Source organism: Podarcis cretensis, assembly GCF_951804945.1.
Source record: "Podarcis cretensis genome assembly, chromosome: 16".
NCBI classification, from domain to species: domain Eukaryota; kingdom Metazoa; phylum Chordata; class Lepidosauria; order Squamata; family Lacertidae; genus Podarcis; species Podarcis cretensis.
This window is the reverse complement of record NC_137186.1, coordinates 1,780,620-1,802,885: the sequence shown is the minus strand read 5'-3', so window position 1 is coordinate 1,802,885 and position 22,266 is coordinate 1,780,620. Positions and strand designations below refer to the sequence as shown.

The 22,266-nt window shown below is 44.9% G+C and overlaps 1 protein-coding gene across 7 annotated transcripts in view; it reads right to left on the bottom strand.

The window, feature by feature from the left end:
* The window catches only part of LOC307205585 (uncharacterized protein), a 64,282-nt gene extending 43,305 nt beyond the window's left edge, over nucleotides 1-20,977 (bottom strand). For 5 of the 7 annotated variants that reach the window (XR_013834037.1, XR_013834038.1, XR_013834039.1 and 2 more), the window contains exons 1-2: nucleotides 20,778-20,977; nucleotides 5,674-6,018 (exon numbers count right to left, since the gene is read on the bottom strand). Coding sequence is in view for 1 of the 7 variants with exons in the window: in XM_079958179.1 (XP_079814305.1) it covers nucleotides 5,674-6,018; nucleotides 20,778-20,850 (418 nt within the window). In the remaining 6 variants the exon portion in view is untranslated. The other 2 variants (XR_013834041.1, XR_013834042.1) reach the window with 2 other exon arrangements.
* Between the last annotated feature and the right edge of the window lie 1,289 nt (nucleotides 20,978-22,266).

The window sequence follows — 22,266 nt, the reverse complement described above, 5'->3', positions numbered from 1 at the left end:
AGGTAAACGGTGTTTCCATGCGCTGCTCTGGTTTGCCAGAAGCGGCTTAGTCATGCTGGCCACATGACCCAGAAGCTGTACACCGGCTCCCTCAGCCAGTAAAGCGAGATGAGCACCGCAACCCCAGTCGGCCACGCCTGGACCTAATGGTCAGGGGTCCCTTTACCTTTTAGGACTTGGGAGGTCAGAGTTCAAATCCTCCCACTTGACCATGAACCTCACTGACTGTGTCCTTGGAGGGCATTTTGGCGATCACACAGGGTCCCTGGACATTTAACAGTCTATTGATCCCTGTGCCACCACTGTGCTCGCTTCCCCGCTGCCACCAACCAGTTCCTTTCTGGTAAAACACTGAGTCCAGTCAGTTGTTAAAAGTGAACCAAAAAACCAGGTTTATTTTACAAACATTAACAAGTTTATGGTTTCTCAGATAAAATTCCTGACAGTATCTTAACTTTAGTTTCTTTACTGGCCTATACCTTCCTAATACCTTCTGACTGATTATCTCAACTGTTTGACTGACTCCTCTTAACACATTCTCTCCCTCTCTCACACCAGACTAGCCCAACACACAGACTTATCCTCTCTGTCTCTTCCCTAACTCCAGACTGTCTTCTCAACCACCCTAACTCTAACTCCCCAAAAAACCTCTGTGCTTAAACTTTATACACATTTAATTACGGCATGCAATGCCTTAAGAGAGAATATAATGAAAATGATATACAGGTGGTACATGACACCAGTCAAGCTTGCAAAAATCTATCATTTGCCCGAAAATAAATGCTGGAAATGTAATGAGACTGAAGGTACATTCTTTCACCTTTGGTGGACATGCCCAAGGATTAAGACATTCTGGGAGATGATTTATAATGAAATGAAAAAGGTATTTAAATATACCTTCCTGAAGAAACCAGAGGCCTTTCTCCTGGGCATGGTTGGCCAATTGGTGTCAAAGAAGGATAGAACTTTTTTTTATGTATGCCACAACAGCAGCAAGAATACTCATCGCAAAGCACTGGAAGACACAAGATTTACCCACCCGGGAAGAATGGCAGATGAAGTTGATGGACTATATGGAACTGGCAGAAATGACTGGCAAAATCCGAGACCAGGGAGAAGAGTCGGTGGAAGAAGATTGGAAAAAAATTAAAGATTATTTACAGAAATACTGTAAAGTTAAGGAGCTTTACAAAAAAGGTGGAATGAAGCTAGATGGCTTTGGCAGAATGCTAGACAGAATATGTTAAAATTAATTATAAGACAGAAAATAGATGAAGATGGAAAGGACTTGCTGAAATAGTTAATTGAAGTGGAATACAAAAAGGGAGGCGTGAGGAAGTCAATGAAACAAGTGCATGAAAGTTAAGATTAGAAATATTGGAAGTGTTTTTAATTCTTTTTGTTTTGCTTTGTTGATTCAATGTTTTATGTAGTGTTTTTGTTTGTGTTTTTGTATTTTGTTACATTGTTATGTCTAACCTTTCTTTTTTCTTTTTGTAATTTCTAAAATCACAATAAATATTATTTTTTAAAAATAAACTTTATACACATTTAACTCTGCCCCTTGGGTTCCTATTGGTTAGTCATTTTACAATTAGTTAACCCTTTCCCTATGAACCTAGTATGCTGTCACACACATAGGAAGGCAAATGCCACAGGCAGACACAGCCGCTCGCTGCCTTGAGGGGGCGTTATTGGGTTATTGTTCTTATTTTGATTTTATATTTCACGATCTTTTCTGTGAACCAGCCTGAGACCTCTGGTTATAGGGCGGTATATAAATTCTATAATAATATATAATCCACTTCACAGGTTGAGTGACGAGAGGGAGAGCCACATACTTCACCTTGAGCTCTTTGGCAAAAAAGTTGGGCTAGAAATACAATAAATGCAATAAATAAAATGAGAGTGCAACCCTTAACAATGGGTTGATTAGGTGGTAGGTGAGGTTGTGGCTTAATAGTCTCACCATTTTGTAACCTGCTTTTTTTTTTTTTTAAAGTGTGTTAATAATTTTATAAGCATTAAGTGGCTCCCAAACAGATGAAATGCTCCCATTGCTATTTCAAGCCACCTTCCTTTCATTCAGTTCCACACTCATCTCACCTGCTCATGCCCAACTTTGGGAAGGTTCCTCTTTGACTGTTGTGATGAAGGAGAGTGCTGGTTCTCTGGAATTGTGGAGGCAGTCTCTGCAGAGTGTAAAATGAAACATGTTTTTTGCTTATTAGGCAGATGTACATGCTGCTCAACTTAAAATTACCTATGTAGTATATGACATTATATATATATATATATATATATATATATATATATATATATATATATATCAGTATATATAATTCATATAAAAATTCAAATAAACAGTGACTAAGATCACCGTGTGAAGAAATAAGAGTAACACATGCATCAAAAGACTTATATGATTTATATGAACAGGGAGGAAATTCCATAGTCACAGATTAATAGGGATGTTCCTACCTCTTTTTAAATATGTATTTCCTCTTCCATATCATTACAGAACATGCCAGAGTTAAAATGAAGCTGATGGGAAGGCAGATCATCCACCGGAGTCTCTGCTGACTACCTGTAAGAGTCCGTTGAGATATAGCACAATAGCAAACTGTGAGGTTAAGTTGGCAAAGATATACAAACTGAAATCCAACCTCTGCTGGAGTTGTGGTGGAGAAAAAGGAACAACAATACATATGTGGTGGAGGCGTGGGGAAATTAAGAAATTTTGGATAGTAGTACACAAATAACGGGATGCGGGTGGCACTGTGGGTTAAACCACAGAGCCTAGGGCTTGCCAATCAGAAGGTGGGCAGTTCGAATCCCCACGACGGGGTGAGCTCCCGTTGCTCAGTCCCAGATCCTGCCAACCTAGCAGTTCCAAAGCACGTCAAAGTGCAAGTAGATAAATAGGTACCGCTCCGGTGGGAAGGTAAATGGCGTATCCATGCGCTGCTCTGGTTCGCCAGAAGCGGCTTAGTCATGCTTGCCACATAACCTGGAAGCTGTACACTGGCTCCCTCAGCCAGTAAAGCGAGATGAGAGCCGCAATCCCAGCGTCGGCCACGACTGGACCTAATGGTCAGGGGTCCCTTTACCTTTACCTTTACCTTTACCTTTACAGTGGTAGAGCCACTGCTTCTTTGTTTGCAAGAAGGTCTCAGGTCCAATCCCTTTGGCATCTTCAGGCAGGGCTGGGAATAATAATAATAATAATAATAATAATAATAATATCTATTATTTATATCTCACCCATCTGGCTGCGCTTCCCCAGACACACTGGGTGGCTTTCAACAAAAGATAAAAAATATATCAAAACATCAGTCATTAAAAACTTCCCTAAACAGGGCTGCCTTCAGATGTCTTCTATACATCAGGTAGTTGTTTATTTCTTTGACATCTGATGGGAGGGTGTTCCACAGGGTGGGCGCCACTACCAAGAAGGCCCTCTGCCTGGTTCCCTGTAACTTTGCTTCTTTCAGTGAGGAAACTGCCAGAAGGCCCTCAGTGCTGGACCTCAGTGTCCGAGTAGAATGATGGAGGTGGAGACGTTCCTTTAGATATACTGGACTGAGGCCGTTTAGGGCTTTAAAGGTCAGCACTGATGCTTTGAATTGTGCTTGGAAATGTACTGGGAGCCAATGTTGGTCTTTCAAGACCAGTGTCATGTGCTCTCAGCGGCTGCTCCCAGTCACCAGTCTAGCTGTCGCATTCTGGATTAGTTGTAGTTTCCAGGTCAGCTTCAAAGGGAGCCCCACATAGAGCGCATTGCAGTAGTCCAAGCAAGAGATAACCAGGGCATGCACCACTCTGGGGAGACAATCCGCGGGCAGGTAGGGTCTCATCCTGTGTATCAGATGGAGCTGGTAGACAGCTGCCCTGGACACAGAATTGACCTGCGCCTCTATGGACAGCTGCGAGTCCAAAATGACTCTCAGGCTGCACACCTGGTCCTTCAGGGGCACAGTTGTCCCATTCAGGACCAGGGAGTCCCTCACACCTGCCCGCCCCCTGTCCCCCCCAAAACAGTACTTCTGTCTTGTACCCTACCCTTAACCTGGGGAGTCTCTACCAGTCAGTGGAGGCCATATTAAGCTAGATAGACCCCAATGGTCTGAGTCAGCATAGGGCACCTTCCTATGATGTGTATCTTCAAGACTCTGGTTTACGTGCTATTCCTGCCATGGAGATGAACGCATATCCCAGATTAAAAGATGATCTCCCGATCATAAATTCTGTGCAAGTTTGAATCTGTGCTTTAGTCACCCTTAGAGTAAACCCATGACACCAATGAGCTTGTAGGTAGTCATGACTAAATTGGGTGACAGTGATATTAAGATTTATTTTCTAAGCCTGACTCACTCTCAATCCAACCCTATGGATTTATATTTCTCTTTCCTCAATCCATCATATTATTCTTTTCTGCTTCCTCCCACTTCCCTCCGCCCCCACTCGATGTCCTCCACATTATACAATTTACAATAGTATTTGCATTCTACAACCTTCTCAAATCATCTATATATTCCCTTACTAATTTTTCTTCCATCCAGTACTTCAGATTTTAATCTAGGCATATTAGCGTATCTTTTTTTGAGCAATATTTTGCCATAAATTCATCAAAACATTTCCACTCCTTTTTTAATTTTTGATTTGACTGATTTCTTATTATAGCAGTTAATTTTGGCAAAGTTAAATATTCATTTCATTTACAAATCCATTCCTCCTTTGTGGGTATAATTTGTGACTTCCACCTAGCAGCAATCACTATTCCAGCAGCTGTACTTGCATATAGAAAAATCCCCCCCCCCCCCGGTGGTATCTCTTCGTTTATCAATTCAAGGAGATAGGTCTCTGGTTTCTTTGTTACTGATATGTTCAACATCTTCTTTAGTTTTTTGTGTAAGGTAAAGGTAAAGGGACCCCTGACCATTAGGTCCAGTCGTGACTGACTCTGGGGTTGCGGCGCTCATCTCGCTTTATTGGCTGAGGGAGCCAGAGTACAGCTTCCGGGTCATGTCCGGATAGCTGTCATATCACCTCTCAGCATGGGCGTAGACAGGGTTTTTATTGGGGGGGGACTTTTGTTAGGGGGGCAGAACTAACATGATAGATCAGTTAGTTAAGTAAGCTGCCCTCTTGCCCCCACCATGACTCTCAGCCTTTTCTTCTTCTTCTTCTTCTTCTTCTTCTTCTTCTTCTTCTTCTTCTTCTTCTTCTTCTTCTTCTTCTTTTTCATCTTCTTCTTCTTCTTCTTTTTCTTCTTCTTCTTCTTCTTCTTCCCCCGCCCATCTGGCTGGGTTTCCCCAGCCACTCTAGGCGGCTTCCAACAAAATATTAAAATACAATGGTCCACATTAAAAGCTTCCCTAAACAGGGCTGCCTTCAGATGTCTTCTAAAAGTCAGATAGCTGTTTATTTCCTTGACATCTGATGGGAGGGCATTCCACCAGGCAGGTGTCACTACTGAGAAGGCCCTCTGCCTGGTTCCCTGTAGCTTTGCTTCTCACAGGGAGGGGACCACCAGGAGGTCCTCAGTGTCCGGGCAGAATGATTGGGGTGGAGATGCTCCTTCATTCTAAAGACACCCAGCTCCCTCAGTGTCCCCCTTTATCATCTGTGTAGCCCTCCTCTGCATTCAGGACACGGAAAGTAGTTACTTACCATAGACCGTGAGGCTGAAACTCTGTTCTTGAAACTGTGCCTTAGTAAACCAGATGCGAGCGTTGTAGATCCCACCATCATTCAACTTCAGGTCTTTGATCCTCAGTGTTGTCTCATCCACCATGTCCAGCCGTTGCCCAAACCGGTCAGTGGGACTTGGGTGCTCCAGTTTCCCATGACTGAATTCCCCCAGCCAAAAGCCCAGGCCACCACTTTGCGGGTAAAAGTCCCATTCCATTTTCTCCACTGTTATTCCTTGAGATACATTGGCAGGAAACAAGACTGATCCTCCCAGGATTCCCTTCACCTGATGGGTTGAATTCTCCATTCCATAACTTAAACTTCCTATTTGGGGTGGGTGAGAGAGGGGAAAAATAGGTGAGGAAATACTGAAATAGCTTTGAGACCGGAAAAATGCTAGAACATTAGCAGTGGCAAAGTTTTTATCGGTGGTTGCAAGAACAAATGATCCGTATATTCTGAACAAAATGCTTGCTTAACTTGGAGGTAGGCTGTATGAATTGTGTATTGCTTTGTAATGATTTGTTGGGTCTCTGGACCGTAATAAAGATTGAGGATGATAGCTTTGAGCCAATTTGGAAGATATAAAAGACCTAGAGCTACCTTGCATGTCTACTCAGAAGCAAGCCCTAGTGAATCTAATTGGCTTACTCTGCGGCATCCGGGTTTAGGAGCACCCCTTCCACATTGCAGTTAGCCTGGAATAAAAACTACCACGCTTTCAGTTCAATTTTGGTGGTGATAGTTTAGCCCCCTCTGATGTGATTAGCCATGAAATAACCCTTCTATTTCTGGTGGCAGGGAAATAAGAGGGCTGGGAAGAGATAGCTAGATCTGTGCTGTAATTAGGCTATGGGAAGACATATGTTGGATACATTGGGAAGCTGCTCTAAATTAAGGTTACCAGATGTCCCCGTTTCCCGGGGACAGTCCCCAGATTTACAAAAAAATCCCCTGACAAAATCCATTGAAGTTGAAAAGTGTCCCCGGATTCATTGAAAAAAATCTGGTAACCTTTCTCTGAATCCTATTTTTGGGAGGGTTAGGGATGGAAGAGGGCCCTTTGCAGGCAAATATACAGACACACCCCACACATATACTATAGCATGGGTAGGCAAACTAAGGCCCGGGGGCTGGATCCGGCCCAATCGCCGTCTCAATCCAGCCTGCAGACGGTTCAGGAATCAGCGTGTTTTTACATGAGTAGAATGTGTGCTTTTATTTAAAATACATCTCTGGGTTATTCGTGGGGCATAGGAATGCATTTCTGAGCTATTTGTGGGGCATAGGAATTCGTTCATTTTTTTCCCCCAAAATATAGTCCTGCCCCCCCCCCCAAAGTCTGAGGGACAATGGACTGAGCCCCTGCTGAGAAAGTTTGCTGACCCGTGCACTATAGTAATGACCTGTGGGGTACAATGCAGCTTATGGGGGGGGAGGTTCCCAGGGCATGGGGGGTGGGCCTTTTTTGAGCAAGTGCCCCTATACCTTCTGAGAACTCTGATTCAGACCAGAAGCTTGAAGCATTTGAGGAAGAGGACTTTGAATGGGAGGAAGTGGGGGGGTGAGATTATGGAGCAGAGCCACCCCTTCCTTGCTCCCCACATATCCTGAGGAGGCAGGAGACCCAGAGGCTGCTTCTTTCCTGCCCAGGGGGAATGAGCAGAGCACAGAGGAGCTATTTCAGAAAGCGGGAGGACATAGAAGGAGATGCCTACTTGGTTGTGCTTCCAATGAGAAGGTGGCTCACCAAGAGGAAAGTTTAGGCTCAACACTGGCTAAGAGGAGTGCCCACCTTCAGGCCAGGGACAGGGATTTCTGTCAATAGCTGGAACGTTCTCCACCTCTGCATAATAGCTTAGCAGGTGAGTGGGGAAATTTCTTTGGGACTCCCGTGTAGGCTCAGAACTCTCGCTAGAAATCCCAAACTCTTGAATCACATTCCTTGCACCAGAACCAGACGGATCCTTGCTGATTCTTCCTTTGCCTTGTGGGAAACATAAGGCTGGATTCTCCTCTTTCCAAGCAGCTGAGTTTAAAAACATCAGCCACGGCAGTGGGATCTATCTATCGGCTTGTTTCTCTTGCGTATTTAGCAGATTAATTGCGCTGCAGAAAGCATGCTGGGGAGACCACGGGTTCAGGAAACAACGAAGAAAGGCAAAAATAACTTTTGCTTGGCTTTAATTACAAAAACTCCTCTTACATTAAATTACATTACATCTATATGTATGACCCATTCATCAGGGTACTGAGAGAGGTACGCACTGCTCTTTATATACTATATATATATATATATATACTTTATATCCAACTACTGACACAGCTTAATTGACACAACTTAACAGCATCTGCTATACTGCTTCACAGCTATAAAACTAAGTCGTGATATTTGCTCTGGCCTTTAAAGAGATACACATCTTGTGAAACAATATTGAACCTTAATATTTAAAGAAACCATTCAACAGTTTCTTGGCTTGCTGTGCATCTCATGGTGGTCTTGGGCAGAGGCCAAGAAGTCTAAGCAGCATTTTGAACTTCTGGGCAGAGAAATGAAGTGGGAAATGGCACCAGCCTCCCCTTGGCCAATTATTTCCCCTTCACAAAAGCCTGCATTCTCCCCCCCGGACATTTGCAATGAGTTTCCTCCCTCTCCCAAGGACTTACCGAATAAAGTACAGATCCATGGAGTGAAGAGAAGGATGGCCAGGAGGCTTCTGCTCGGGACTTCCACAATCATTTTGGCTAGGAGCGAAGAGAGCTTTGTTTTCAGCCCAATGCCTTTCGTACATGGGCTCGCCCACACTTCCTCTTGCCCTGCGCCTAGAAAGTCGGGGTCTCAGCGGTTTCCCACTTGCGCGCTCCTTTCCCAGGTAATTCCCACTCTATAGCTCTAAATCAGAACAAACTGCGATCCCCAGGAAGCCCGATTGTTGCTTGCCCCGATTGAGTGCTCAGGCGCAGTCTTTCTTCTCCTCTAGAAGATGAGACCCTGGTAAGGTCCAAAAGCGTCTTCTGATGCGACTTCTTGTCGTAAAAAAATGTGCCATTTGCATGGCCGGAGTTATCAGTGGCACCATTTCAGCCTGAGCCAGGCTTTTAAAACCGGATCGTCGCATCACAACTTGAGTCAGATGTTTCTGCATTTAGCATAGCACAGGGGATTTTTAAAATATCCCGCATGCAGGGCTGGCCCGGGACTCTTTGCCCCTAGAAATAAACCCATGCCCCCTCCCGCCGCAACTTCCTGCCCCCCACAGCCGCTGACCACTCACTACCCAGTGCTCAGCGTTAAAAGATGCTCTCTGCCGCCGTCCCCTGCTCCTCCTCCGCTGCGCCCAAGACGTATTAAAAGCGATGTAATTCGAGACAGGACGAAAGCGGGCGGCGAGGAGGAGGCGAGGCTGCTGCTGCAGCTGCTGCTGGACCGGGATGCCGGCGCGGGGCTAAATCCGAGACTGCCCGAAAAATCCTCCCTTCCCTCTCAGCGCATTTCCCCCTCCCAGGCAGGACTTGGAGAAGCCTCTTCAGGATTTATGGTGGGTGGGGCAGAACCTCAGTTAAGCATTTGTATTGAATTACTTATTTGGGGGGCAGCTGCCCCCCTTGGCTGCACCCACGCCCGCTTTCCAGACGGTGTTTTTATTTCCCTTCTCCATTCCCGCTCTTGCTTTCCAGATCCTTCCTGTCTGCCTCTCTTCTTTGCTTATTTTTTCCTTTCTTTCCTCTGCAATTCCTCGCCGGTCTCTCTCGTCTTCGTTTCCATATCATCTTTCTTTCTGTCTTTCCTTCTTTCCTCCCTCCTCTAGCTGCTTCCCCTCTTTCCCCTTTTCGTCACCCTTTTCTCTCCCGCCTGTCGCATTCTAGCGCCTCCCTTTCCCCTTTTATACACGCGCGCAGCTGCTTGAATGGATTTTTAGTGTCACTACGCAAGTCCCACGACAACGTTTCACTCTCCGCCAGGGACATTTGTGCGTTCAGTCTTGCCGGCTGGATTCCATTGTCTCCTTGCCTGGAAGCGGCCCAGAGAAAATACTTCTATTGCTAATAAAGGAATCCAGTAAGTTACGTCTCTGTCTTATCCATGGTTTTATGTATGTGCATATATTTTCCTTTAATGTGAAGGTCTCTTGGAGACCTTTGGGTGACAAGCAACCAGCAAGATAAATAAATAAATAAGATGATCAGAAATTAGTTTAAAATTTTGCTCTGCTTTTGAGATACATGATGTTTTGAGATACAGCTGCAAAACAGCAGCCTTGATCAAAAATAGTGGGAGGCTGATCAGAGATAAGGGCTCCTCCTAAGAATTTAGTGGCTCAACTCTGAGACCCTTTTCCCTCTTCTTTTTATTAGGGGTATAGCTAAAAAAATAAAATAAAATGGTTACTACCAAAGGAAACTGTAAGCAAAAATCGGGTTGTTGCTTTTTTAAAGCGAATGCCTTCAGATCATTATAGAAGTCTGCTGTTTTGCATGGGGTTCTGTCAATAATATTGCCCACTGTTCGGTCCTGAAACTTCTCTCTCAATCTGGATAGTATTCAACAAAACTCCACAAAGCTCTCAAACGTAGATTTATTGAGGATAATCAAAGCATATGTATAAATATTCCTCACATTCCAATAGGCTGTTCTTTGGCTCTGAATGAAGATGGTTAGAAGTATTTTATGAAGTTCTCTATGGAGTTCTGTACGAACAAATGAGTTTGCCCCTCTTCCTGCATATGCAAGAACTAGACTGAAACTAGATTGCAAAGGGGGAAGGGAGGTTTCTTCCCCTCTGGTCAGAGCCAATAGAAACTAGAATATATCCCAACCTGCCTCGATGTCTAAAAAAGGGGGAAAGGCAGTATCTTTTCTTAAAGGGGCAGCATTGTTATTCCTTCTACCTAATATTAATACACAGATTTGCTACCACTAAATAACTGACCCTGGTGTGGACAGAACACCCATCAAATCCTAGCCTAATTTCAAGATATATAGGATATCTACTGTACATGAAGGTGGATAATTTGATGTATTATACATAGGAATTTGCACAAGCACTCTGTCATGGAATTCTATTCAATATTGATCCAGAACAGATTCCAGTGTATAGTTAGCAGATTGAAAACTTAAACACATTTCAGGATTCCCAAAAAATAGACCAGAGACAATTAATCTCTCTCAATCTCTCTCTATAATTTTAATATATCATTTCCAACAGTCATTTAACATAGTCTTATCTTATACAATGTTTTAGACTTCCGTCAACTACCTCTGAAGATTTTCCATTCTTTATCACTTAATCTGCATTTCTTAATTCCTCTGTTACTTTTAATTGTCCTTAACTAATATTCTCTTCATAGTCTTCCTTGCAATATTTTGCATAATCCTCCTTACAAAACTTCTTGCAGTCCTACTAGCATAATCTGTTTATTATAATTGCTTTTCAGATAGTTCAAATACTTACTCCAATCTTCTAAGAATCTCTCATCCCGTTTTGAATCCTCCCTGTCAGTTTATCTAATTCAGCATAGTCCATTAATTTCATTTGCCACTCTTCTTTTGTTGGTAATTCTTCTTGTTTCCATTTTTGTGCCAATAATATTCTTGCTGCCATTGTTGCATATAAAAACAATTTACAATCTTGTCTAATAATCTCATCCTCTACAATGCCAAGTAAAAATGCTTTTGGTTTTATAATAAATGTATATTTCAACATCTTTTTCATCTCATTATATATCATTTCCCAGAAGTTTTTTACTTTCTTACATTCCCACCACATGTGGTAAAAAGATCCTTCTTTTTTCTTTACATTTCCAAATGTTGGAGACAATTAATATTTCATCCAGCAGAGCTTTACTGCTACCGAAGGCAAATGAGCAGAATGGTCACAAATCCAATACATTGAGGATTGGCCCTGTCCATAAGAAATCCAGTTGCAGCAGACTTAACTTAAACTTACAATAACTTATAGTAAGTCTAAACCTTAACACTATATACAGAGAATACCACATCAGAAAGAAAGAAAGAAAGAAAGAAAGAAAGAAAGAAAGAAAGAAAGAAAGAAAGAAAGAAAGAAAGAAGTGAAACCCCGGCTCTGTCTGGCCTTATTACTATAAATAGCATGACCTTGACAGAAAGAGATAATAGAACCAGTTTAAGCCAGCTGTGCTCAGCTTCTCTGAAGGAATAACCCAAACATCATGAACCTCCTGCTTGTTTCTTTCACACAGAGAAGCTTCCAGAAAGAGCTCTACTCATCAGATCAATGCTTTTGGTACTATGAAATCAAACTGACACACTCTCCCCTCCTGCAGGTTGCAGCAACTTGTATTCTGAAGTATTATTACGTTTGACCACGGAGGCAGAACACAGCCATCATGGCTAGTAGCCAACCGCTCCTCTCAGATGATTTGTTCCATAGAATCATAGAATTGAAAAGCTGGAAGGGATTTTGAGGGCCATCTGCTCCAACCCCCTGCAATGGTGTTTCGAGGTGATAGATAAATGAACTCTGTTGCGGAGCGTTCTGGCTGGAAAAAAGAAAGAAAGCATCTGACTATTCCTAGTAGTACTAACAAATGTTAAAAAACAATGCCATAGTATTACGTGACTTCCAAACATCTCACCCGGTCCTCCAGCCTTCCTTACTGTGCATGTTCATCTCAGTAGGTCATCACCACCTTTTGGAGGTCTCCTCTGAGGGAGGGTGCAGGAGTCCTCTCTTGAGCTTGCATCACAGAAGCAGCATCTACAGAGCAGAACGTGAGACCTGCTGTTCATCTCATGGCACTGGCCAACCTCTGCCTCTAAATAATAATAATAATAATAATAATAATAATTTATTATTTATACCCCACCCACTCTGGGAGGCTTCCAACAAAATATTAAAATACAGTAGTGCATCAAACATTAAAAGCTTCCCTAAAAAGGGCTGCCTTCAGATGTCTTCTAAATGTCAGGTAGTTGTTTTTCTCTTTGACATCTGGTGGGAGGGTGTTCCACAGGTGGGCGCCACTACTGAGAAGGCCCTCTGCCTGGTTCCCTGTAACTTAGCTTCTTGCAGGGAGGGAACCTCCAGAAGGCCCTCGGTACTGGACCTCAGTGTCTGGGCTGAACGATGGGGGTGGAGATGCTCCTTCAGGTCTACTGGGCCGAAGCCATTTAGAGCGTTCAAGGTCAGCACCAACACTTTGAATTGTGTTTAGAAACATACTCTCAAGAGGAGCAAGGGAAAGGCAGACATGCATTTGGCAGTTAGCCTGAATCCTAGGTAGTTAAGGGGATTAACAGAGATGGTTCTACCTTTCTCCTTTCCCAACCTTTTCTTCTTCCATATCATTATCAAACATGCAGAAGCTCCAACAGCACAGACGAGAAGTGGCAGGAACCCCCAGTACTTTTGTTGTCCACCTGCAACAACCAATAAGAGGCTCTTGGAACGCAGTGCAATAACAGCCACCAAAGGGACCTCCTCTATGTGACTAAGAAGCAAAACAAATACTGCATTTTCACAAATTGAATGAGTCTGCAAAACTATTGCGTCCCTCAATTTTCAAAACCTTGAAACCCAAAAAGTATTTGCTGGCAAATGCAAATGTGACATCAAATGTAATGTGCATCCTAATTTTTGTGACGTAATTTGGCAAAAAAAATTGTGCAGTAAAAAGTTAAAGGGCCCCTGACAGTTAAGTCCAGTCGCAGACGACTCTGGGGTTGCAGTGCTCATCTCGCTTTACTGGCTGAGGAAGCTGACGTTTGTCCACAGACAGCTTATGGGTCATGTGGCCAGCTGGACTGAGTCACTTCTGGCGAAACAGAGCAGTGCACGGAAATGCCATTTACCGTCCCGCCGGAGTGGTACCTATTTATCTACTTGCACTTTGATAGCTTTTGAACGGCTAGGTTGGCAGGAACAGGGACCGAGCAACGGGAGCTCACCCCGTCATTGCGGGGATTCAAACTGCTGACCTTCCTATCTGCAAGCCCAAGGCTCAGTGATTTACACCACACCGCCACCCGCGTCCCTGAGATGTGCAATACATTTGAGTAAATACCGTAAAAAAGAAGAAGGTCTTGTTCCATTAGTGTTGCCCTAAGTTGGCTCTCCTGGATTACTTTATATTATTCTCCACTCTTGTTATTATTTTTATTATTTATTGGTAGATTTATAAACCAAAGACTGCCAAAGTGGCAGACAATAAAATAAGATAAGTTATTTCTTTCTTCCTCTTTGGTGATCATTCATAGCCAAGTAAGATTGTCTTCCATAAACACGGTTTTAACAATGATTCCGTAAGTGACTGTGGAGGCCAATTCTGGATCCACACATCTTTCCACAGTGGGGACATTGGTTCTCAGGCAGGAGTTGATCACGGTGTGGATTTTCCAAGTGTGCTTCCCTCTTAGCTCGTTTCTCCCTTGTGTCCTGAGTTCATGTGTCTTCAAAGCCCATGAAACCTTTTGTAAAGGCTGTTCTCCAATGGAGTGCTCGCAGGCCAGTGTTTCCCAGTTGTTGGTGTTTATAAGATCACATACTCAGGAAAAGAAAGGAGATAAAACCATTTCTACCATTGGACTGTCCTTACTCCATAAAGTGACAGGATCCCTTTCCCACATCTTATTTTGAAGATTATTTTTCAATTGTCTGTATATTTGTGTGAACACTTTTTTATTTGGAGAGCTGCATCATGGAAAAGATCGCATTGCAGAGACATCACCTTGCCAACAAATGTTCGTATAGTTAAAGCTATGGTTTTCCCAGTAGTGATGTATGGAAGTGAGAGCTGGGCCATAACGAAGGCTGATCGCCGAAGAATGGATGCTTTTGAATTCTGGTGCTGGAGGAGACTCTTGAGAGTCCCATGGACTGCAAGAAGATCAAATGTATCCATTCTTAAGGAAATCAGCCCTGAGTGCTCACTGGAAGGACAGATCCTGAAGCTGAGGCTCCAATACTTTGGCCACCACATGAGAAGAGAAGACTCCCTGGAAAAGACCCTGATGTTGGGAAAGATGGAGGGCACAAGGAGAAGGGGACGACGGAGGACGAGATGGTGGGACAGTGTTCTCGAAGCTACCAGCATGAGTTTGACCAAACTGTGGGAGGCAGTGGAAGACAGGAGGGCCTGGCATGCTCTGGTCCAGGGGGTCACGAAGAGGCGGACATGACTAAACGACTAAACAACAACAATCATGGAGAAGTGCAAATTCTGAAGGATAGGTGTGTTTTTGTTATCTTATGGGTTTGGGAAGCAAACCAAATGCATTTGTCCTCAGAGACTCCACTCTAAGCCTGACTAAACCTGGGTCCAAACCCATCACTTATAATTTGGAGACATAAACTTACATGGTGCTTTTGCTCGCCTTCATTGTAGCAGGAATAGCAAGCAAAGCACCTGAGTCCTGCTGGGGATTCTGGGAGTCCCATTGCAGGGAGAAGATGTTCTAAGAATGGCATGGCTCTCCAGATATCACTGCTGCTTTCACTTTTGTGGGTCCCAGGGCAATTTCTCAGCCTAGGAATCAAAGAAGAAATCAGCAGGATAGCTTAGTTAGTAGAGCACGAGACTCTTAATCTCAGGAGCAGCAACTCATAGGGTCAAGCATAGTCTGCAAGCAGAGCTGTGTTGGCCCAAACCTGCTAATAAGCTGGCAAGGAAGGAGGAGTGTTTGCTTATACAAGCCCTGTCTTGAGGGACTGCCTGAGTATTCACCACTCCAAGCAGAACCAGGGGATTATGAAAGGGATGATACATTTCTTACCTTCCCCACTTGCACAGATTTTGAGCAAGTCAAATGAGGCACGCTTTCGATCAACAGGACCGCTGACCAGGCAAGTGAATGTGGAGTCAGAAGAGCTTTTGTGCCAGGAGACGTGGAGATTCCTTCCATTGTCAGAAAGCAAGTACTTATCCAAACCTCCTACTAAGACCCTGGGGGGATTCCCTCTTTTCCAGGAGATAGTGTACTCCTCCTTTACAGGTGCCTGGCACTGTAAGGACACAGTGCAGCCTTCGGGAGTCTTGGATTGTACTTTATGTTGTATCCATGGTCTTGGCACTGGCTCTGTTTTAACAGAAATGGAAATGATTAGGTGTCAGGGATCTGGCTGAATCGAATGCCTAGGAAGAGTCTGACTCTGGAGATGAAGGAATGCCAGTACAGGGGAAGCCAGAGCCTGACTCTGGAGAAGAGGGGTTGCAGCCACAGACAGAGCAGGAGTGGGTTAGTTCTGCACCACTTCATCAAGAATTCCCAGACTCAGATAGAGCATCAGACTCAGAGAACTCACAGGCAGAGGGAGGGGAGGAGATAGATGACATTGAGGGGGTTGCTATGCAACCAGGAGGCAAGCAACGTTTAGAGGGATCTTCGTTTTATAGTGGGGGGGAGGTTCACCTACCTCCTCCCTGAACCAGAAGAGCTGCAAATGTTAAAATGCAACAGAATTACAAGAGAGGAAGAACTGGACTTTGGCACACTTTGTGTTGTGATGGGGCGGAGACTCAGAGTGACCAACTCGTAGGAAAGAGCGGCAGGCTTGGAGACATGCTCAGCATGCTAATTGTAAATAAATGTACCATAAAACTGCCAGAGACTCTTGAATTCTTATCGGGGCTTCCTTGCCTGCCTGAGATCATTACATTAGGAGTTCGTGCCCCACATGCCTCTCGGTAACTGTGTAGGGCAGGGGTGGGGACCTTTGGGCCCAGAGGCCAAATATGTCCCTCCAAGCATCTCTATCTGGCCCTCAGGACTCTCTCCCAGAGTCCTTTCCCAGAATTCCCAGAGCCACATATCTTTCCCAGACATACTCCCCTCACTGGCCTTGATTCACACCCTCCTGGAGTTCTTTTGTCTGGCTGAAAAGTATTACTGAATCTTGATAATGCCCCTTGCTTCCTGGATGGAGGATGGGGGTTGCACACATGTGAAGAAACTAGCATATTGTAGAACAGTAACGTTCAGACTCAGTGTTCCACATGTTAGCTTCTGTTTGCCACTGTGCAGTTGGAGGGCAATTTCGGAAGATGAGCTTTATCAGCTCGGTCAAACGGAGATTCCAACACCACACACTTATTTCCTCTGATTTTGTGCCCCACTGCCATGTGGCCCCTGGAATGTTGCCTAGGTCAGAATATGGCTGTGATGGCCTGGGAATCAGATTCAGAGACTGAACCTAAGGAATCCCAGCCTGCACAGGAGTTCCCGCCTCCAGGGCCGGCTGAGCCGGGGCTGGAGCTTGAACCTGAAGGGCCCTCACCTGTGCCAGATTCTCAGGAGCAGACACCAGCTGAATCCGCTCTGGCTCCAGAGGTGATCAAGGACCCATTGCCTGCAGGTGCTCCTCTCCTAGCCCTGTCAGGGGAAGGCGAGGTTGCCTCTGGGTCCAGTAACCCTCCAGTCTATCCGGAGCTGCAGAGGCTCAGGGCAGAGAGGTGGAGGGAACTAAGTTCTCACAGGAGATTGCTCGCCTTAAGGCCAGGAGAGGCGAGTCACCTGTGGGCCAGGACCACCCTAGGCCTTAGAGGAGAGAAAGGCCAGTCAGCCCAGTCCCAGGTTGCAGGAGCAACATCATTGGAAACCTGTTCCTGCCAGCATCCTGATCTGCTCTTCCGGAGTTCCTGACCATGCCTGGCTCCTTGTCTTGGACCCTGCTTTGCCCTTGACGGACAGCCTCCAGACCCTTGACCCAGGACCGGACTGAGACCACGCCGCACAGTACCCTGCCCCCTCGGGCCCAGCACAGTGGCCCTCAGGCTGAAAAAGGATCCTCATCATATTTCATGATCTCCCCATTCTATGCTCAGCTCCACTACAAACTGACAAAGATGGTGAAATCATTACTTGCCATAAATAGTGAGGATGAAGTGGTGTTCTTGGAACAGCGCAGAGTTAATCCAGGCACGAGCTTCATACAACCCACCGTGCTTCATTGTCAGGTTCTTGATGCTCAGTGTGGCCTCATCAACCATTGCCAAGTTCTCGATCCTCAATGTGACGGCATCACCAGTTTCCATCTGTTGTTCATACATGCTCCTGAGATTTGACAGATCCAGTTTTCCATCCCTGAACTCACCAAGCGGGTATGGATTCCCAGATGTGGGGTGGAAGGCCCATTCAATTTTGACAATTTTTTTTGCTTGGGATGTGTTTAAACGAAGGAATACTGATCCTCCCAGGATCCCATTCACGTGATAGGTCGGATTCTCTGTTGCTTGACTCAAAGTGCCTATTGGGGCAGGGAAGGAGGGGAAAGATGAACAAGGACATGGGTTAGCACCAATCACTCCTCACCCTCACCACCATTGTCTGAGCCAGAGGAAGAGCTGAGTGAGCTACAATGGTAATGAAATCGGTGGGGGAGGCAGAGTAGGAGTTACACTATTGGTTTCTTTTGTTCTTGTTTTTATTATGCATTTTGTGTTCTTAACTTGTATTTTTATGCTGTGTTTTTTTCATGGAATTCTACTCAATATTGATCCAGAGTAGATTCCAATGTATAATTAGCAGAGCAACAACTTAAGCATGTTGCAGGATCCCCCAAAATAGACCAGAGACAATTATTATTTCATCCAGCAGAGCTTTACTGCTACTGAAGGCAAATTAGCAGAATGGTCACAAATCCAAAACATTCAGGATTGGCCCTGTCCATAAGAAATCCAGTTGCAGCAGCCTTAAACTTAAAATAACTTATAATAAGTCTAAACTGCAACACTAAACATACTATGTACAGAACATCACACCAGAAGGAAAAGAGATAGAAAGTGAAACACAGGATTCTTTTATAGTCAGCATGACCTTGACAGAAAGAGACAAGAGAACTACAGTAGTTCAAACCAGCTGTACTCAGCTTCCTTGAATAACCCAAACATCCAGAACCTTCTGCTTGTTTCTTTCACACGGAGAAGCTTCCATAACCCTCTTGAATTAATTAGAATAGGAAAGATCTCTACACATCAGATCCATACTTTCTGCACTAAAAATGCAAACTGACCGTTTTGTCCTGAGGTCTTCAGATGAAGGGCAGTAAACAAATTACTATTATTATTACTATTATTATAGTAATAATAATACAGGACCGCCTCTCCTGGTATGTCCCACAGAGGAACTTACGATCTGCAAACAAAAACATCTTGGAGGTCCCAGGCCACAGAGAGGTTAGGCTGGCCTCAACTAGAGCCAGGGCCTTTTCGGTTGTGGCTCCAATCAGGTGGAACGCTCTGTCACAAGAGACCAGGGCCCTGCGGGACTTGACATCTTTCTGCAGGGCCTGCAAGACAGAGATGTTCCGCCAGGCCTTTGGCCAGGGCACAGCCTGACTCCCTCCTTTGGCAATCTTCACAGAACTCTACCCAATGGTTGCCATCAATTTGATCTGAAGTAACTTTTTAATGAAATGATTTTAAAATGTTGTCTTATTTTATTATTGTTAGCCGCCCTGAGCCCGGCTTCGGCTAGGGAGGGTGGGATATAAATAAAAATTTATTATTATTATTATTATTATTATTATTATTATTATTAGGCCCCATGCTGGTATATGGACTCTCAGCAGAATCCCAAATGTCCTGTTTCCACCAGGTCCAGACTGGCAAGAATCCACAGCAAAGGCCACAAGCACACAGTTCAGATAAGCAGGAACAGGCAAGGTTAAGAGTAGCCCACAGTCCGGTTGAAGCGAAGCAATTGAGGCAAAGGCACAGACAAGTTGTACTGCAAGATCAGGCCACACCGAGGCAGCGGTTCAGGCATGAACATGGGTAGAGGCATGTAGTAATTCAAGCCAGAACACGGCTAAGAGGCATGGCCACAGGGAGGCAGTGCAGGAGAAGATCTGGGTTGGAAGGGAAGCGTCTTTTCAGCAGCTCTCTCTGCCTCCTATTAAGGCAGAGTTGCCAGAACTCCCCTCCAGGAACTGCTGAGGTCCTCCTCATGAATAGCCCTTTACTCAAAAGGAGCCCTGCTCTGCAGCCAAGCACTCCTAGGCATGCAGAAGAGGGGGACGGGACACCTTATTGTTGTTCCCTCCCAGGACTGTCCCACCTCTCTCGAGGCTGAGTCAGATTAGTCCCTTCTACTGATTGTGATGATCTTATTCTGCCTCTTAAGTTTCCATCACTCCCAGCGGCTTAGGGGCTGTTCTGCCTCCTCTTCCTTGTTTCTTCTTTGACAGTCCCAGGTCCTGCTTGAACATTGTTCTGGAATATTCCTGAGTGCTAGAAATTTCTGGGGGCTCCAGAACATCCTCATCCAAATGCTTCTTGGAACAAGGGTTGCTATGTTGAGCTCGTATTTTGCACAATTTGTATACGGTGTCTGTTTGATGTGTGGTTTGCTATGCCTAATAAAGGATTATATTTAACAAGGGCTGTCTAGTATCCACAGGAAACCAAATATGTTGATGCTGAGGAGTTTTCCAGGCATCCTGCCCAAGGACTCCCAAGAACTATAATTCATGGACTCATTGAATTGGACTCATCTAGTCCAACCTCCTTAAATGCAGGAATCTCAGCTAAAGAATCCCTGGCAGATGTCCACGCAACATCTGCTTAAAAATCTTGAACGAAGCAGAGTCCACAACTGTCACAGAGTTCTTCCTAATGTTTAGTTGGTACAAACTGGCTTATAATTTGAATCCTACATCCAAAGGCAATGTGTCCTTGTCCACAGCTCCCTTTTTAATTTGTACAAATACCACAATCAGAGGGATGTTCAGTAGCGATTAGGTGTCACAGCACACTCTAAAAGTCGTTCCGAGCAATGTGAGGAAGGGGATGAAGGATCTCTTCAAGACCACAGCTTTGCGGGGAGGGGTTCAGGCGCAGAGAGGGTTTTATCAGTGAGCCATGCTTTGCAATTCCATGCAAATAAGCAACAGGGAACCAGTAACGAACTTTATCATTGTCAATTATTTACCGCTTCAGAACAAAACAGACTTACAATTTTCTGTGGCTTGAAAGCTGTACAAGTACTGAAGGAATTAACCAAAGGAAGAGTAGATTAACAGCTTGAATACGAGAAGGATCTTGAGGCTTCTCCAAGTGTCTTCATTGTAACTTTTCTGTCTGATTGTGGAGGGAGACTCAGGACTTACCAAATGAAGTACAGATCCATGGAGTGAAGAGAAGGATGGCCAGGAGGCTTCTGCTCGGGACTTCCACAATCATTTTGGCCACGAACGAAGAGAGCTTTGTTTTCAGCCCAGTGCCTTTCGTACAAGGGGTCGCCCACACTTCCTCTTGTCCTGCGCCTAGAAAGTCGGGGTCTCAGCGCGCTCCTTTCCCAGGTAATTCCCACTCTATAGCTCTAAATCAGAACAAACTGCGACCCCCAGGAACCCCGATTGTTGCTTGCCCCGATTGAGTGCGCAGTCTTTCTTCTCCTCTAGAAGATGAGAGTCTGGTAAGGTCCAAAAGAGTCTTCTGGTGCTACTTCTTGTCGTAAGAAATTGTGCCATTTGCATGCCCGGAGTTATCAGTGGCACCATTTCAGCCTGAGCCAGGCTTTTAAAACCGGATCGTCGCATCACAACTTGAGTCAGACACCGCCGCTGACCAATCACTATCAGCCGCCCGTCCCCTGCTCCTCGTCCGCTGCGCCCTCTCCAGCGTACACAGGACATATTAAAAGCGGGGAAATTTGAGACAGGACGAAAGTGGGCGGCGAGAAGGCGAAGCTGCTGCAGCTGCTGCTGGACCGGGATGCCGGCGCGGGGCTAAATCCGAGACTGCCCGAAAAATCCTCCCTTCCCTCTCAGCGCATTTCCCCCTCCCAGGCAGGACTTGGAGAAGCCTCTTCAGGATTTATGGTGGGTGGGGCAGAACCTCAGTTAAGCATTTGTATTGAATTACTTATTTGGGGGGCAGCTGCCCCCCTTGGCTGCACCCACGCCCGCTTTCCAGACGGTGTTTTTATTTCCCTTCTCCATTCCCGCTCTTTCTTTCCAGATCCTTCCTGTCTGCCTCTCTTCTTTGCTTATTTTTTTCCTTTCTTTCCTCTGCAATTCCTCGCCGGTCTCTCTCGTCTTCGTTTCCATATCATCTTTCTTTCTGTCTTTCCTTCTTTCCTCCCTCCTCTAGCTGCTTCCCCTCTTTCCCCTTTTCGTCACCCTTTTCTCTCCCGCCTGTCGCATTCTAGGGCCTCCCTTTCCCCTTTTATACACGCGCGCAGCTGCTTGAATGGATTTTTAGTGTCACTACGCAAGTCCCACGACAACGTTTCACTCTCCGCCACGGACATTTGTGCGTTCAGTCTTGCCGGCTGGATTCCATTGTCTCCTTGCCTGGAAGCGGCCCAGAGAAAATACTTCTATTGCTAATAAAGGAATCCAGTAAGTTACGTCTCTGTCTTATCCATGGTTTTATGTATGTGCATATATTTTTCTTTAATGTGAAGGTCTCTTGGAGACCTTTGGGTGACAAGCAACCAGCAAGATAAATAAAGAAATAAGATGATCAGAAATTAGTTTAAAATTTTGCTCTGCTTTTGAGATACATGATGTTTTGAGATACAGCTGCAAAACAGCAGCCTTGATCAAAAATAGTGGGAGGCTGATCAGAGATAAGGGCTCCTCCTAAGAATTT